Source organism: Pieris brassicae, chromosome 7, assembly GCF_905147105.1.
Source record: "Pieris brassicae chromosome 7, ilPieBrab1.1, whole genome shotgun sequence".
NCBI classification, from domain to species: Eukaryota; Metazoa; Arthropoda; class Insecta; order Lepidoptera; family Pieridae; genus Pieris; species Pieris brassicae.
Window position 1 is genome coordinate 4,120,030 of NC_059671.1, and position 18,685 is coordinate 4,138,714.

At 30.6% G+C, this 18,685-nt stretch overlaps 3 protein-coding genes across 5 annotated transcripts; 2 read left to right on the plus strand and 1 right to left on the minus strand.

The window, feature by feature from the left end:
• Positions 1–37: 37 nt before the first annotated feature.
• LOC123712564 (gastrula zinc finger protein XlCGF17.1-like) lies at positions 38–5,664 on the plus strand. Of its 2 annotated transcripts, XM_045665728.1 has the most exons (7): positions 38–424; positions 491–603; positions 845–1,018; positions 1,398–1,549; positions 1,816–1,939; positions 2,347–2,446; positions 5,243–5,664. In XM_045665728.1, the coding sequence occupies exons 1-7, from the start codon at positions 305–307 to the stop codon at positions 5,474–5,476; spliced, it is 1,017 nt and encodes a 338-aa protein (XP_045521684.1). In that variant the 5' UTR covers positions 38–304; the 3' UTR covers positions 5,477–5,664. The 2 variants fall into 2 exon arrangements, with proteins under 2 accessions (XP_045521684.1, XP_045521685.1); XM_045665729.1 differs by lacking the exons at positions 38–424; positions 491–603 and having other exon boundaries at positions 907–1,018; positions 1,373–1,549.
• Positions 5,665–6,248: 584 nt separating this feature from the next.
• On the plus strand, positions 6,249–12,438 carry LOC123711714 (putative neutral sphingomyelinase). 2 transcript variants are annotated; one of them, XM_045664431.1, is made up of 6 exons: positions 6,250–6,536; positions 6,612–6,785; positions 7,425–7,608; positions 7,934–8,088; positions 9,429–9,621; positions 11,523–12,438. In XM_045664431.1, exons 1-6 carry the CDS (start codon positions 6,499–6,501, stop codon positions 11,961–11,963), a joined length of 1,185 nt encoding a protein of 394 aa, XP_045520387.1. In that variant the 5' UTR covers positions 6,250–6,498; the 3' UTR covers positions 11,964–12,438. The 2 variants fall into 2 exon arrangements, with proteins under 2 accessions (XP_045520388.1, XP_045520387.1); XM_045664432.1 differs by lacking the exon at positions 11,523–12,438 and having other exon boundaries at positions 6,249–6,536; positions 9,458–9,573.
• Positions 12,439–12,510: 72 nt separating this feature from the next.
• LOC123711713 (transmembrane protein 184C) lies at positions 12,511–18,527 on the minus strand. The gene is made up of 6 exons (XM_045664430.1): positions 17,961–18,527; positions 17,576–17,815; positions 16,434–16,715; positions 15,991–16,093; positions 15,108–15,282; positions 12,511–14,517 (listed from the first exon to the last, which is right to left on the minus strand). Exons 1-6 carry the CDS (start codon positions 18,221–18,223, stop codon positions 14,255–14,257), a joined length of 1,326 nt encoding a protein of 441 aa, XP_045520386.1. The 5' UTR covers positions 18,224–18,527; the 3' UTR covers positions 12,511–14,254.
• Between the last annotated feature and the right edge of the window lie 158 nt (positions 18,528–18,685).

The window sequence follows — 18,685 nt, forward strand, 5'->3', positions numbered from 1 at the left end:
CGTATAATTCGTGAAATTTGTACTATTAAGTACTACATACTAATCTGTGACTCGTGAGTGGATTGTAGTCAGTAGTAAGTGGAAGGAATTTCTTTATATAGTATGTAATGAATGGATCCATGCTTTATTAATATTTGTGAATAGTGATACTTTTTTTTAAAGAATCGAGATGTTATGTTAATGGCTTGTAGTCTGGCATAAATACATTTCATATATTTATTGCTTAAAAGTAATATTAAAGTCAAAATAACATCGGGTATAGATTGGTTAAACAATTCTGGGGAGGAAGAGAACCTATTACATTATGATGGATTGTGAAGAAGCGGTGAAACCAAAGAAATTTCAATGTGAGATAGAAGGTTGCAGAGCTCAGTTCGACAGACCTAACAGGCTTTTAAAACATCGACTAACTCACGCAAATATTGTAAGTATCTTATTTATTTTGTACTCCACGACTATGTTTTGTTATTGAATATATTAATATTTCCAGAAACCATATTCTTGTATAGAAGATGGATGTGGTAAAGCCTACACTAGCAAAAATCACTTAGAAAGGCACATAAATACTGCTCACAGATCTTACAATGATACTACAATGTACAGGTATCTTAATATATTATTATTATCAAAGTCCATAATCACATTTTCTACCGTTGAAATTAAAACAAAAATTACTGCTAACACACATTAGACACAATAGTAGTCCTAGTTTGTGCTGTCTGGTCCCTGAATTATTCCTTAACAATGAGACTTACATGTAAAAACATTAAAGGTTGTGTATTTTGTTTTAACAAGTTTCTTACATTGTGCACAAGATTTTTTTTTATTAATATTTTTCTTTCAGCTGTCCAACTTGCTTTAAACAATATAGCAATCGCCAAAATCTTAAAAGACATTATAAAATACATCATGTGGGTGGTGTGGAAAAGTTCTCATGTGAAATATGCCACATTAGTTTTAAGCGTAACCATCAGTTAAGGACACATATGTATAGACATACAGGAGTAAAAGACTTCAGGTAAATTAATTTCAGTGTATAAGCTTTTATACTCTTATGTCTGTTATTTAAATTATCTTATAACAGCTAGTTTCAACTTTGAGTAGGCAATAAATTGAGTAAAAGTTGTATAAATCAATTAGAACAATATAAGCTTAACTATCACAATTTTAGAGATAGTAGAACCTGCATGAACATAAAGTTTTAGGTGACTTTTTTTTAGTTTATTATTAATTTAAATATTTGGTAGTATCAAAGTACATATGCAGTTACTAGAATGACAGACTTGAAACAAAAATACATGAAGAAAATGTTTCTCAATTATCTATTTGCATTGTTTGCTCATTTATCTATTTAATAAAGATACTATTTTAGGCCACTGACATAGTAAATGTTGCAGTTGTCCAATGTGCCCAAAACAATTTATATCTATGACGGAGCAGAAAAAACACATAAGAAATCATAAAGAATTTATATGTGAACATTGTTATCAGAAATTTTCACGGTGGCTTGATCTGGTACAACATAGACAGACAAGTCATCAATCAGAAGGTATGTTTCTATGCCACAATTTGTCTTGTAAAAGCTTTGTATATGTAGATGTGTTGTAGCAAAAATTATAGTGTCAAAAGTTAATAGTTTTAAATAAAAATTACAGTATAAAATATATATATATATATATATGAAAATTACAATTATGCTATTGTATAATTCTTGGCCTACTGGTTAACATTGCAAATAACTCAGAGGACCGATTTGATCTGTATCCAGGTATGCAATAATTTGAAAAATTATATAAGGTTTTTTTGTATTTTCAGAATATATTTGTGATCACTGTGGGAAAATTTTTAAGCAAAGACAACACATAATTCGTCATTTAAAGATACAACATTACACCAGAGAAGTGTCACTTTTTATTTGTCCATATGAAAATTGTTCTAGGTAAGAAAATTGTTATTTTATTTAATACAAAGCTTTACATTTTATTCGAATACTTACACTATAAATGCGTAATATTCTAACACACCACTCGTCATGTTGCCTTAATGCTTTCTGTAAGATTTCCTGGTTTCCCGTCTATGGTTCCCAAAGTTTCTGGATATTATTATTATATATACTAAAGTCTAAGTAGTTAATATATAAAGTATGAGCTTAAGTAATAGAATGTGGTCAGCATTTTATTACTTAAGGCCATGCATCTTTGTTTCATGTCGAGGTTGATACTAACTTACAACCCCTTTACAAATATGTACAAACTTTACTGGAGAGCAAGTGATTATTGATTATTAAAAAAATACATTATAAATTTAGGAGGTAATAATTTTTGATAAAAGTTATTTGTATTTCAGGAATTACTCAAGAAACAGCAATTTGAAGCAGCATATATTAGTTAAACATGAGGGTTTGACTTTTAACTGCCATTTATGTGAAGCAAAATTGTCAACAAAGGTATTTGTTTGAATAGACTATACATACAGTATTTACATTCTTAAGTTTGGCGTGCCTTTGACATGTCTATTTGCATATTAGCTCATAGAAATTATTTTCTTTATTATATGGTAGATATATAACTAGTCTGGCCATAAATACTGTTACATAAAACTTTTTTTTTTTAACTTTTTAATTATTTTGAATTTGGAACATGTTTATTATTTTAAAAACTTCTTTCTATTTTGAGCTATTTCACACATTTTTTCGTGTTCATTATCGAAATACAACATGGAATGAGGTGTTATAGGCCCCGTGCGCAGAGCATGTGGCGCCGCCCTTGCGGCTCAATCGGAAAGTTAGTAGATGCCCATGTGACCATGTGGTCACAACAGTCGTTCGGAGTGAGCTCGTGCATACGGATTGAACTTGTGAAAATATCGAAAAATAATGCCTGCCAAAAGATATTGTTGTGTTATTGGGTACAACCACTCCGAACAAAATAGTCGGAAATTAAAATTTTGCTCGTTTTCGAGAAAAAGCCATGAAAATGACATAAGGAAAAAGTGGATACAAGCTGTAAGACTACTATAAACTTCAAACTCAAATATAAAAATGCATTCTTATTATTATAACAATAAAATAGTGTAAGAGTTAAAAAGCCAAGCGACAAAAAAATTGATCCTATGAAATATCCAGTGAATACCAAAAAATATCGAATGGTTCATTAATTTATAGCTATGAACAATACAACACAAAAACTATGTGTTATAATCACACAAGGACCACACCATCAGTGCCGTACATCATGCTTTGAGGAAAATGAAAGAGCAAATCATTAATTTATTAGTGCAAGAGGCTAGTGAAATTCCTATGAAACTTGAATCGACAATTACTCTAACAATACTTATTTAGTTTGACTGTACGATCCTGCATATTTGCTTCAACGAGTTGTTATCCTCATACAAGTGACTGTAAAAATTCATGATTTAGGGATTTACATCAAATTTTAATAATACAATTTACAATAAAAATATTTTTTTTATATACCTTCCACGTAACATCGTACGGAGGGTTTGTTACGCTAGTTTGTGGTAAAAAAATTCCCTTGATCATACGTCTACCATCCGCATCGATAATTTCTCTCACGTTGGAGACATGCCTGCTTTCAAATAGTTTTTTTACCTAAAATTCAATTCAATAATAAGCATCTACACATTCACTCGGAAAGGTTGGATTACTATTTTTTTTTTGGTACATTACTTACCCTTTGATATGGGTTTTGAAAAAAATGTAAATAGTTTGATTGAAAACCACATTGGATTATCGTCGAGGTCATAACGTTAATAATTGTCAATTATTTTCGATTAATAATGACCTCGAAGTGCGTATGAATCATATACTACTTCAGGGGCCAGTCACCTGGACATCTACGTATTGTCACGATACGCACGGGGCCTATAGAAAATAGGATTGCCCTACAAACAAAGTGAGTTTAGAGCTGTCAGTCATATTCCAGACACTTCAAAAGCTTGGTATCAGCCGTAAGTTCGTATATCGTACTGTCAACGAATATAACATGACTTTGTCTGTCAGACCAGAAACAATCGAGGCCTCCGCGTGCTGTTAGAAATACAACGGCTGTTAATAGGGTTTAAGCCAGAATTCTTCGAAACCCCATTAGATTGTAAAAAAATCTTATCGTGAGAAATGTAGATTCCGGCTCGGACTCTGTCGTGTATTATAAAACAAGCCCAAAAGCTCGGTGCTTATTGGCTATATACAGGGCATGCCTTAAATCAATCTTTATAATTAAAGAGAGTGGATCGTGTAAAAGCACATACATATCCTCTTTACCGATGAAAAAAATTTCACGATTGAAGAACACTACAATAAGCAATATGTTAGTGTACGCTCACAGTTCTAAAGAAGCTGCTCAAGTGGTCGGAAAGGTACAACGTGGTCAGTAATGGTTTGGTGGGGAGTGTCTTATCATGGTCACAAAACTACATTTTATTAATTACATACAAAGGAGAGAAAACTTCAGCCAAAGTGTATCAAGATACAGTCTTGGTTCATGTTCTGAAACCGCTCGGCAATACACTTTTTATAAATATACCGTGGAATTTCCAGCAGGTTTCTGCACCTGGTCACAAAGCACGAACTACCCAAGCCTGGCTTGAAACCACCGTTCCGGACTTTATGAGAGCTGTAGACTGGCCCTCATCTAGCCCAGAGCTCAACCATTTAGACTTCATATTATGGTCAGTTTTAGAGGACATGGCCTGCTCTAAACTACACGACGACATTAAGTCTCTTAAAAAATCTTTGGAGCAAGCAATGGCGAAATTTCCCTTGGAAACAGTGCGTAAATCCATAGATTCGTGGCAAAACAGATTAAAGACTGTATAAAAGCCAAAGGGGTTTATTGTTTTGAGACTTAAATAAATAAATTTTATATTATTTATTACATTACTTCATTTAAGAAAATGCATTATCACTAGTAACAGAACTTTGGCTGGATTAGTTATATAATAAACTAGTGATAAGAAAAGAACCCAGTAATACATTAAACAAACTTGCTTTGAGGTTAATATTTATTGTTGCTCCTTCAAATAAAAGTAGATTTTTTCAAACTGAAATCTAACTGGCTGTGTTAGATTCATATGTCATTTTAAGTCTATACTTAACCTTTTTCTTATCAATATCAGCCTAAAAGATTGACTGCTTTGGATTAGATGGCTTTCAGTATTTTAATCTTAAACCATATCTCTAAACAAGGTGTACTTTTGAGATAACCATTTATTTTACTTACAGGCAAAACTAAAAGAGCATATTATAAGACACAGTCGTCCTACACCTTATAAACCCCCAAAGACATTGTTAACAGGCCGAAAAAAGAGGAAAGATGCCTACATACCTAGATCCAATACAGCCCTCAAGTTAGCTGGATTGCCATGTCCTGTTTTGGAAAATCCAGCATTACCAGATGCATATATAGAAAGAGAAGAAAATGCCGGTGTTAATCAACTATTAAGTGTTGGAATGTAAAAATAAATCACTGTTAGCTCAGTAAATATACAATATCTATTGTGTTTACCAACAATAGCTTAAAATAAAATTTACGTACTTTAAGTCCAAGGGAGTACAAATAAATGACTTTAATTTGCTGCTGGTACTTAGTGATTTTGATGTACAAATTATATGACAAATAAACTACCAACGTTTTTTTACTTACAGTTACGGTTCTGATTCATACACCCATCAATTGAAACAAAGTTTTCGAAATATTCTTCTTGATTTTTAAATGTACAAAAGACCCACATTACGGCAATAGGGACAAAGTAAAATGGTTTAAAAGTGTTAAATAAATTATTGGCTTCATTTATATATTAATATTTAATATTATTCCGCCATACGTAAAATCTTTTATGTTCTCTGAAGTTTTCGTTAAACTGTAACTGTGATATAATGAATATAGTTATCATAAACCTGAAATAAAAATGCAGTAGGGATAAATCGTTTAAAATATGAGTGTTACTGATTGAATTAACCGGAATAATTAAAATTAAATTGCTTTATACATACATTTATTATTTTATTAAAATATGTTATATTAATTTATTTAGCTAAGGGCCAATGCAATGCCGTTGTTCGCTATAATTTAATGCAAACCTAATTACCTATTTAGAATAAATAAACAGGTTTAAAAATATTGCCCGTACTAAATTTAACTTTAGCCGTTGGTTAATATATCTTTTTCATGTTATCTGCACTATAGCTACTGTTGCCAGTTGCAAATTATCTGTTTTACAGCAGCTGTTCATTGACAGTTTGTTAATCAAAATCGTGTTGTCGAATCGCGACAGTGAGAATTGAATACCAAAAAATAATATCTAGTAAAATTTACATTCCTTCTGTATTCAAATATTTTCTATTTAAATACTTCAAACTACAAATTGATGATAAAACAAAGAGAGAGAAAAGTTTGCTATATTTATTAAATTAGTGCGATCCATATTGAACATATTACGGGTACAATTATAATTAATTATTTACTAATTAGTAGTAAAATGGAATTCTCTATAAATTTGTTTACACTAAACTGTTGGTAAGTGGACCAAAGTTTTCAAAAATCTTAATGTAAAAATATAGCAAATTATTTATGTTATGACTGTTTTTGAAGGGGTATCCCTATTGTATCCAAAAATCGTAAGGAAAGAATTGAAGCAATTACTAAGTATTTACTTTCCGGTGACCAAGATATTGTATGTCTTCAAGAAGTATGGAGTGAAAATGATTATCTCTATTTGAAAGAGAATTTAAGTAGTGTACTGCCATATTCACACTATTTCTATAGGTAAGCTTACAATTTACTGCTTTTATTTTACCATTTGTAATAATAAATATTTTATTTCAATAATTTAGTTACGTAGAACACTGATAAAACCTTTGTTTCACAATATCTTGATATAAGTATGGAAGCCATAAGTGATGTCAAATGATAATTGTGCTTATAAAGGCACAATCTTATCTGTATTGCACAAACTCGGCTCGAACTATAATACTTTAATTATAGTAGGTGATCATTCATTTCTCCCAAACTTGCATGGACAAATACCTCTTTAAACACATTTTCGAATAGATTATAGTAACATATTAATCAAATGTACTTTAGCCATTTACATAAAAATCTAATTATAATGATAGTGTATTCAAAAAAAGACCATTTCATTTTATATAATAAGCCTGCAAGCATACTAATCAATATACATTCTTACAATACTAATCATAATACAATCTTTATAGTACATATTCAAAAATCATTGGTTACTTATTGACAGAACAGACAAAACTTATAATATAATAAAATATATTTAATTAATTTATTATTACATTTGCGCTGTTGCTAGGGATCCTCTATTCCAATGGCAGGTAAACTAATATACAAAAATGCAACTTTGAGAATATCAAAATAAAGAGTATTTTTTTTTTGTAGTGGAGTTCTTGGTTCAGGTCTATGTGTGTTCTCCAAGTGGCTTATAAAAGATGTCTTCTTTCATCAATGGCCGTTGAATGGTTACATTCACAAGATACATCATGGAGATTGGTTTGGAGGGAAAGGGGTTGGTCTTTGTCGCATTAAATATTTGGACAGATTAATAAATGTTTATTGTACACATGTGAGTATAATTAATTATGGTAAGTTTATTGTACTAATATAGTTCGAATTAACAATTGACAACTTTTTGTACTTACTATAAGATAAGATAGATACTACAATACTTCTGTTAATGGCTGCTTCTTCTTACCGTTACTTATACTAAGTAACAAAAAAAGCTAATATAATAGATCAATAGATAGCTCAACTAGTTCACATTGATATTTGTTTACTTTGTTTTTCATTTCTTTCTCTAAGAGTTGAAGTTCAAAGTCAGCACTAAATTATATCTAAAATGAAGATCATTTTTAAGCCACATTTTAATTATTATGCTTTATTAATTATAGTTGCATGCTGAATACCATGAAGATGACATTTACCTAGCCCACCGAGTATTGCAAGCACATTCGACTGCCGAGTTTGTGAACCTTACCTCTTCTCCAGCTGATATCTCCTTTCTAGCTGGTGATTTTAATACAGCTCCTGGAGAAATATCGTTTAGGTGAATATAACTTTCTTATTGAGATAAATATGTGTAAGGTACATAACAAATGTGTTTCTAAAGTATTGATTCCACACTTTCCTAATTTTTTTTGGCGCGTTAGGGAAAAATTATGATTTTTTTTTACGATGCGCGCGCAGACCGTCACAAAATCCGTCACCCTGAAGTTAGCTATAGTCAACATCTTACTTATTATATAGATACAAACGTAGATAATCTTGTTACGCCAAAGAAGTATAATTTCTAACGCGTGTACATAATACACTCACGTTTTTTTGTGTAAGGGAATTAAATGCTCATTTTTCACTAAAAGATAAGATTTTATAAATACACACACAAATAAATTGATCTATATCGGCAGCATGCCATGCTCGGGTCTGATTTGTTTGATCTTAAAAGTATTATTATTATCATTAAAAAAATATTTGTATTTTAATAACCAATTGAGTGTTGTATTAAAAACTTATTTATTTAAACTAATTTTTTTTAATTTCGTTTATAGTTTTTCGCTTACTTTTTTTTAAATTTGTTGTCATAGGAAGGATATATAATCTTAGATTGTGTGTACATTGTGACTGACGCATACGATTGAGTATTTCATAATTTTATTGTCTTATATACGATGGATATTCAATAAATTGTCATAATGCGATACTTTATCGAAAAATTAATAAAATCAATCATTTTTTTTTTTTTAAATAGAAATCATTTCTTTGCGTCGTGTCGTGTTTTTGAAAATGGATAAAATTGAATTCAATTGAAATTTAAAATTGATCGCGCTGTAACAAATTATCTCTTAGTTAGTTTAAAATAAATAAATATTGGTAGATCTAGACTTGTGGAGTTATGCTCCTAAATATTCTACGGTTGCGTGTTTATGTGCTGAGTTCAAGTGAGGAAAAACTTAACGACACCCGCTCACGAGGCCTTACAACGGTAGTGAGACTGAATAAGGGATTAGAAAATTTTTAACAGTTGTCTTCGCGGATCGTTGTGCGTGTTACTGTTTTATAGCAAAAGTGAAGATTTATACAGAAAGTGTTCATAATATTACACACAACCATTTGGGTATGAAAATGGTCACCGCAGCGCCCAGAATGGTTTCCGACGCGAAACAAACGAGACTAAGAATTTTAGTTCTTTTTTTAAATATACACAATGTATTAACCTGAAATATGAAAATAACATTTGCGTCACACTTTTTTTAGTATTTCATTGTGATAAATAAATAATGTAATGATTCTATGACTGTATGCGTACAATAATAATACCTGTGTGTGTATAATAATAATAATGGTATTTGTAATTTGTTAAACTAATTTAGTATATTTTTATTATAGATTAATAACTCAAATAGCAAATCTTCTAGATCCATGTGATGTAGAGTCAATTGGGGACACAGCAAAGTTGATAAAAGCATTAGGGACCTGTGATAATATCAATAATAGCTACTCTAACCCGAAAATGACAAAAACCTGCCCGGAAGGAAAGAGAATTGATCATATACTGTTCAACGTGAATTCAGGATGGGAGGTAAATCTTATGATTGTTAACTTTGTACATTATATGTATGTGTCGTTCGCCATTGATCGGTTCACTTCATTGAAAATGATTCGTTCACTCAATGAGGTCGCGACTCGCGGTGGGTCGTAGCGATCCATGGGAAACTGAGCTATGAGACGAAGTAACGAACGAACCAAGCGGGAGCCGACGATGCGGTATTTAAAATTTACGAGAGAGACAATCGAATATGATACTTGAATGTAGGTAAATTGTAGCTAGAATCTATTTTATACTTTTAGTTTGCTTTTACTTCAGTTTAATAAGATATTCTATTGTGGTACAAATAAGGTTGAATCTTCAATATAGGTCGCGGTTATATTATTGTTGAACTACTTGACTAGCCGATATAGTTTGAAAATTTACTTTTATTCTTTAAAACAAAAAAGGTCCCATTTCAATTTTATATTTTAGTGCCATAGTGTCCTTTTACGTGTTGATTGTTAACGGAGTGGCCCGTGAAAATAATGTATTTCGAAAGTTCTCTTTTTTAAAATAATAACAAAATAAGTTTAGAGCTAATATTTATTGAGTAAGGTATTTCAATAATTTATATTTCTAAAGTTTAAGTAGGTAGTAGATACTAGGTAGGCACACTCTACTTAAATTAAGTGAGGTAAATTAATAATTAACATGTGAAATGAATCTAATGCAAAATGATGCTAAGAAGTACGAAGTGAAAAGATAATATCAATCATAACTAACTAATAATAATATTTTCAAATCTGACCCGATACAACCCGAAACGATTCAGTTCGAATTCAGTTACCTTTGGTTCGTATGAACTATGAAATTGAATCAATCGTTTGATTGAACGGTTCGAACGAACGAGATCATTTTGTCAATGGCTCAGTATTGATTCAGATCTTTCAGATCGAGCGAACGACACATGCATAGTACATTATTTAAAGTTATAGTCTTGACTTAGTGGCGTGCCTTTCAATTAGGTATGCATCGATACGCCTTGTTGCCGATACTTTACCGATACCGATACCAACGCTTATTGAATTAAAATTAAATTAGGGTAAAATATATCGAGTTTACTTAGTTAAAGTTTTTAATTTTTAGTATAAAATATCAGTCACAAACTTTGAATAAAATTAAAAGTTTAGTTATTTAAACTAAGAATTGGGAGTAATAATTACGATAAAATAAATAACTGTTAGTAATTAAAATTAACATTGATACGATTTTTATAATTCTGTATTTTATTTAATGTGGTATCGAAATGATACTACGCGCGATAGGAGTTAAAAGCCAACTAATGTATGTAGCGAAATGGAATACGCGGGGATAAAGCGCGATATTTGAAATGTATCGTAGTATCGGCAATCAATATATCGGTATTTGGTGCATCCCTATTTTCAACCCGGAAGTCGTGAGCTCGAAGTACGGTTGTGCATTAATGGAATTTTGAATGCGCATATACATATTCGTACGATGAAGGAAAACATCGTGAAGAAACCAACCATAGACTCAAAAATCGACGTGTCAGGCATCGAATGTTCTCACATCTGCCTACTAACAAAACGATTATAAAACTAACACAGCAATCTTAGGCCAAGATCTAGAATTTCTGACTGTTTTGATTTTTCATTATTTTTAAAAGATATTTAAAGAATAATTTATTGCAAGCCTTTACGGCACAATTTTTTTTTTTAATAAATGACGTCTGTGCCTGATATGTCAATTGTTGGTTGCCGGTTTCCTAGCTCTGTTCATATAAACCGTACGGCTTGCGAAAAAAGCTGATACACAGAGGACAAATTAAATACTGTCTCATATCCGCAAATACTCAAAGATATTTCTGAATCTCTTTACCTATAATTTTTAATAAACACTGCAATATAAGGTTCAATATTTATTAATTAAAGGCCGAAGTCATCAGTCTCAAGAATCCACTACAAGATAGAGTACCAGGACAAGAATTTTCATATTCAGACCACAACGCCGTGTCGCTCGAGTTGAAGGTTAAGGCAAATGTCAAAAACAAGGAACGGCCTAAGAGCGTTTACGACAAATATGATGACACAGTAGTAGAAGCAATTAAAATCTGTAAAGAAGCAAAAGTTACTGTGGTGAAATCGAGAAAGTTATTTTTGATAACCGGTGGTCTTATTTTCATGTTTTTGATTGGTTCGGTTGGGTATTGGCCGAACAATGTTTTAGTCGATATGATTAAAATATTCATGACCGGTATTTGTTTTTATTATATTGTTATGGGGACGATTTGGAATAGAATTGAGATGAATAGTCTTAAAGCTGGGTTGTCAGCATTAGAAAATTTCCAAAGGAGTAGTTTAAGTGAAAATTAGTGTAAAAATATTTATTTATTTATTAGGTACAATGTAATTTATATTACGTTTTAAACAGACTTCCAAATATAATTTTTTTCATAGCAGTCTTTTCCTAATAATGTCTACGCAGTAGCCTTTCCTATGTTAAGCTTTGGCTAAGCCATTTGTTGTTTATAGTAAAAACGAAAACATGTGTTCTATACCGAAATCTTTAAAAAAAATAAACCAATTTTTTTTCGAAATTCAAATAATGTATGAAATTATTTTTGTTGTATCTGAATATTTGGAAGCAGATATTTCAATAAATACAGTACTTCAATACGTAATTACTATGCATTTATCAGTGCTTATAAGCTATTATTTAGGACGGAATTTTTACGATTTTCGTCTTAAAGATAAGTTTGCCTTGTAAGATACGAGGCCCATAAGTGTACATACCAATAATTGTGATATTTTATTCATACTCATTTTAAAAATAAATAACCAATTCTTAGAAAAATTGTTTTATTTCACAAATCATATTCAACGGTACAGTGAACTATATTTAAAAAAAAACAACAAAATATATCACATTCCATTATATTACCATAGTGTGGTTATTATGCTTTATTGCTAATAAAAGAAAGATCTATGTAAAGTAACACACACAATAAAGTATTTAAAGCTTTTTAAACGTGAAAAAAAAACGAGAGTAGTGTATTTTATACATTTCAGTCCATTTAAAAATGATAAATTTCAAAAATAATTTCATATTTTTAAAGACCTTAAGCCCCTTACTATAACTTCCAATAGAGATACTGAAACAGGTTTTTGTATATCCCAAGGTTATGCTCCTTGTGACACTATGTCGTTGTCACCATGTGAAGTTACAGCAAAGTCGCTGATATAAGGCCTAAACAATTTCTATACTTGTACGTTCACGAAGTGTTAAATTAATTTTTGTAACTGAAATTCTAGCCGCGCATACAACGCACATTTAATAGTAATAAACACTCCTTTTATATGGCAAGACTAAATCCGTGCTCTTTAAGTTTAAATGTATTAACAATACTATTTGAGATGCTCATGTATCTTCCGATATATGAATTTCTAAGAAAAGTTATAAATTGCGTAAGAACATAGTTACGAATAAATAAACATTATTTCAAATATAGCTAATTTTCCAAAAAGATATTAGTTTATAAAGCATTTTTAATGTGTTAAAAACATTATTTCGGAAAAATTTAAGTCGTATTTACGCTTCAATAGTATTGAAATAGCATAGAAAAAAAATTATTCCACTCAACAAAACACACTTTAAGTACAGAGAAGGGAGAAATACTTGCTCTAGCCTTTGGAATGCAACATTAATAATACTTAAATATACATTTAAAATCATACATTGTCATATTATATTTATAATTCATAAAATCAGCCAAAAAATATGAAGGATTTTCTAGAAATCTATCTTAAATACACTTGGTTAGTTCATTATAAGCGTTTGTCAGTTGCTGTTTACTTAACATTCGGTTCAATAATTAACGCAGATAAAAACCGAAGAAAAGTTGATATGACATAATCATTCATTGAACGACTGACATCCTTTAATTAAATATTTTCCGATTATTAGAATTATTATATACAGTATGAAAGTCCTTCGAATCGTTAACAAAAATTTAAAAAAAAAACGCCGGCTTACGTAAATCATAAATAATACGCAATAGTGTTGTAATGTCACTTAAAACCAGAGACAATAGTAAACTCATGAATATGTTTTAGTATGTAATTTTAATCTATTTTTCGTAATATTTTTATGTTATACATAAAAATATTTTATTAAATATAATTTCACATTTCTGGATTCAATTATAAATGCTGTTACACCGCCATGGCCATAAAAAATCATATTTAAATTATGCATTGTAAAATACACTAAAACTATGATGACGTCATCACACTTCATAATAGTAATGATTCAAATAGTTTCAATATAAACTCTGGGGCTTGGAGTGGGGTCTCCATATCACAAAATTTTAAATGTTATTATTACTTGCCTTGATATTGAAAATTTTCTTATTGATAAAAAACGATCCAAACAGGACATTAATCACTTTAATAGTATATTATGAACATACATACCGCACTCCTCCATTACTTTTACTGTGGGAATCCCCCCCCCCCCCAAACCTTAGATCTACCACATTAGACATTGCAAGTGGTCATCATATCATTCCGTTATTTTATACACAAATTTCTAACAACTAGCATAAGGTTTTTTTAAATTGCATTTATCTTTAATCGCTAACATACAATTCGTATTAGTTCGTTAATTACGCTCTCGGTTCAGATTTATCTTCGGACATATCAAGTAAGGGGTCAGTTTCAGAGTTCATTGAACCCGTTGCCATGGTGCTATCGAGAGATCCATATACAGAAGGTCGTATGTCCACCGACGGTGGTTCCGTGGCTTCAACTGTCAAATCTGGAGCAGAGCTGGATGGAACTTGTTCGCTGACAAGCCTTGAGCTCTCATCATAACCTTTGGTCATGTGATACATTGATTTACCTCGTAATCGTCTGCTAAATGAGCTTCCTAAAATAATATTTAAAAGGAATGAAGCAAGCAAAAGAATTTTCATAGTTATTAAGGTCTGTCTTAATTTGTGACATGATTAAATGTACGTATTTTAATTTGAAAGCAAAAACTTGATCTTTAGGTTACGACAATTCAACGTAAAAATAGGTCGAGACATATAATAAGAAAAAATCTTGTTAAAATATTACGAAGTATAACCTTAAACAAATTCATATATAATCTACATTAGATTAAAATGACATAAACTTATTTCAAGCTGCATTGACCTGTGGCTTCAGCGTTTGACTCGCATCCCCGAACCAATGGACTTTCTTTTTGCGAATCGAACATTCTCGAACGGTGAAGGAAATTGTGAGGAAACCGGCTTGGCTTAGACCCAAAAAAGTCGACGGCGTGAGTCAGGCACCGGAGGCTGATAACCTACTTGCCTACTAATGTAGATGATCAAAATCAAATTAATAAAGCGTATGCTTATGAATGTCAAAAACATTTACATAATTGGTGAAAGAACAAAACTAAGTCTTGTAGTTGTAGCGCCACAATTTTTTTTAAACCTATTTCTATGTACAATAATTCAGGTGACTCACCCACAACGCCAAGATGCTCAGAAATGTCCCGTTTGACATCAGATACATCCCACATCGCGAGGAACGAGCCCAAACACGATGGAGATGGATCGAGAGGCGATATATAAGGCTTGTACGAGAAACTGTAGTGATGGGCTATCGCTGCTATAAACATCTCTATGCAAATCAGGAAGTCCTACAATTGGTATAATATTTAATGGATTTGTTGTGTATTTTATTTAAAGTTTCGTTTCGTAAGTAAAAAACCGATTTACCGATTCAAAATTATAGGGCTGGACCTTAGAAAATTCTTACATAGGGCCAGCCCCAACCACAGAGTATAACAAAGTCTATTTTTGTTATTCATTAAAAAATACTTCTACTCATTGTGTTCAGAGTTCCTATATTACGAAATTGGTTAAATATATATCCTATCTCATTCATGTATTATAATTTTTATACTATGTCCAACAATTATAAAACACAATTAAAATATTTTGACAGATCAAGAACTGTCAAAACGATTTTATTTTAATTGATATTCTAAAATATGACTCTCGATTCAGAAACGAGATTTAGCTCAAAGTCTGACCAGCGTACACAAAAATGTATTGGATTCCGGCATACTGGAGTTAAAGTCTCATTTCTGAACCTGACCTTTAGATCCTGAAAACATAAATCAACCTCAAATATGGTCTTCAGATCAAAATTTATGACAGCCATTATAAGTATGTGATCTGACTTAAACAAAAAGAATAGGCTGCGGCTAGAAAAACTTAACAATTTTACATCCTCATAATTAGTCTACTAACAAGCCAAAGATTGCCATTGCAATCAATAATAAAAATGTTTTGTCTCTATTTGTATGTAGATAAGAGATCATAAAATGTAAACAAAAAAGTACCTGTAGTTTGGAAGACATAATCTTTATCTTGTCCTTATCAGAAATATCAAATATTGTTGATATCACACCACAGTATACCAAAATATTTATAATAACGCCTTGGCTGAAAAGTAAAACAGTTACCAATAAAGCAAAAGTTATATTCTGAGATAGTCAAACTATCCAGAAACTCACAAAATACATAAAATTTATGCTAGCCAATTTGGATTTTGATTCTACAGAAGTCTTTCTACATATCTTGGCATGACTCAGATGTTGCAAAAACTAACCCAGAAACAGCACATGCTTATACCTCTCTACTATTACTCAACCACTCTCCACATTATTTTGTCATCACATCATCATGATAGTAACATTTTAAAAAACTTGATTTAGAATATATATAGCGCCTATAATATAATAATAACTGAGAATAGTGATTCCTCAAATGTATAAGTACTTACAAGAATGAAAAGAAAACTACCGCTTTGATGCATAGAAATTTTCCAATAGGCTTCATTGGTTTTAACTCTGTCCTATTTGCTCTGTAAAATAATACTAAACAATACATAGCCACAAATTGTGACAAGTTATTAATTGCTACCATGTAAGGGAAAGCAACATTTGCACTGAAGTCACTTTCTCCATAGACACCACAAAGTTCACATATCATTGAGATGACAGTTGTCAGAGGCCTCACAAGTGTGTACTGCAGAATCCCATGCTTGCAGTTATGAATAAATTCACTGCAAAAAAAAATAATTCGTATCTATTTTAAACATTCAATTGTTTCTAATGCATTCCTTAAACATTAATAGATTCCTATTAAAACTTAGAGCCAACTTTGCGTTCAGTGAATAAAAAATAATTTCTGTTGGTGTAGGGACTAACATAAGGCTACTAATATATACCCTAGTTTTTAATATGTTGGTAAAAACATTTTTGTAGTTTTTATATAAAAATGTAAATTATTTAATATTATTTAAAATAGAATTTATATATGTACTATAATTTAAAAAGGTCAACTAACAATTTATCCTAAACAGGATATGTGTCCAGGCTAGTGATAAACAAATTTTACGGTTTCATCTATTTTTATCGAAAATTGATATATTAATTAACTTTATTATAATTAGTGTGTCTAAATGTAGTAGTATATAAATTATCTATAATAGTATAAATGCGCAAAACTTGTTTTATAATTTTTTTTTGTTTCTCTACTGCTTGTTTGAGTATTGTATATAATTATAATACATGGCCTTATCCAAAATGTAAAGTCAACCTTTACATAATTTGGCAATAAAAATTTCAAGACAAGTTTTTAATATAACTAAACAGGTCTAAAATAAAACTTAAAAGGTTTTAAGTTCAAAAATGTAAAATCTATTTTATTGGATCTTAATAGTAGCAATTTTAATAAATAGATTTTAACTATTATAGACTATAGCCATTGAATAAGAAACTATAACCGGTAATGTTCAATTTATTTAGAATTTTTATATCTATCTATGGTCATTTAATAAATTGAAAAAAAAGAAAAGATTTTTACAACAAAAATAAAAATAAAGGATAGGAAGATAATATATTATCCCTAAAATTTTCTTACCTTCCCATTTCCCAAGGAGCCAAACAACACAAGGGGAATATATGATACACTTGAGGCTTTGACTCTAATAATTCTTCAAAATCATTACCATCATTGAGGTAATTAAGTAAATACTTCATGAAATTATATATAACATATGCTTCATAACATTCTCTTAGGGAGTCCATATATATAGACTGCTCAGGAAATTCTAAGCCAAGCCAAGCATTTAAGGCATAAATTGGTACCATCCATAATATTCTGCAACAAGTAAAAAGATGTAAGAAAAATAATAAAATATGACAAAATTAAATATGTAATGTAAAAAATGCTAAATTATATAAAATAGTTCTTATGACAGGAATAGTTTATTGAATCGGGATAAACATGAAATGTAAACACTCACCGAATAATATGTTTTTGTAATGACGGTTTAGTATAGTGTACTATGTGTTGTGTAATTTGCCAAATTGATATTGGCACAGCCAAGAGTACGAAGCCCCCAGCAACCAACGTTCCTTGATCAGATTTTGTAAATCCATTTTCAATAGCATGTACAATTAGTGTTGGCACTAATACAATTACCAATAATATATATGTCGCAATAAAGAAAGGCCTTATCCAAAGTCGCCACTGGCTAAAAAATGATCTCACTGGCTCCGTGCACATATTCGTTGATTACTATAGGAGTTTTTCATAAAAAAATGCCTACACGGAAAGTCACTTTCATCTGATACTCTAAGCAAATCGTTACGCATGTGAATACACTTAATACATTCACATAAATTTAGCAAAAGAAAATTATTATTAACTATAACCGAATATTAATTATTATTGCTATTAATTAAATAATGAGCAGTATATTGAATTCGAAATTATAACATCAATGTATACATTTACTAAACAAAAAGAATTAACAAAGTACATAATAACAATAATTATTAACTAAGTTTTGAATCACGTCTCGCAATTTTATCATTTTTCTCATTTTAACAACTGTCATAGTATATGTCATTGTCATAAACTTATATGTCATTTACTAGGCTGATAGTTGTCGTTTTAATTTAAGTGTATAACACGCTGGGGGTTTAGTCTAAGCTTCCTGGACAGATTATTGATGAAAATTGTTGG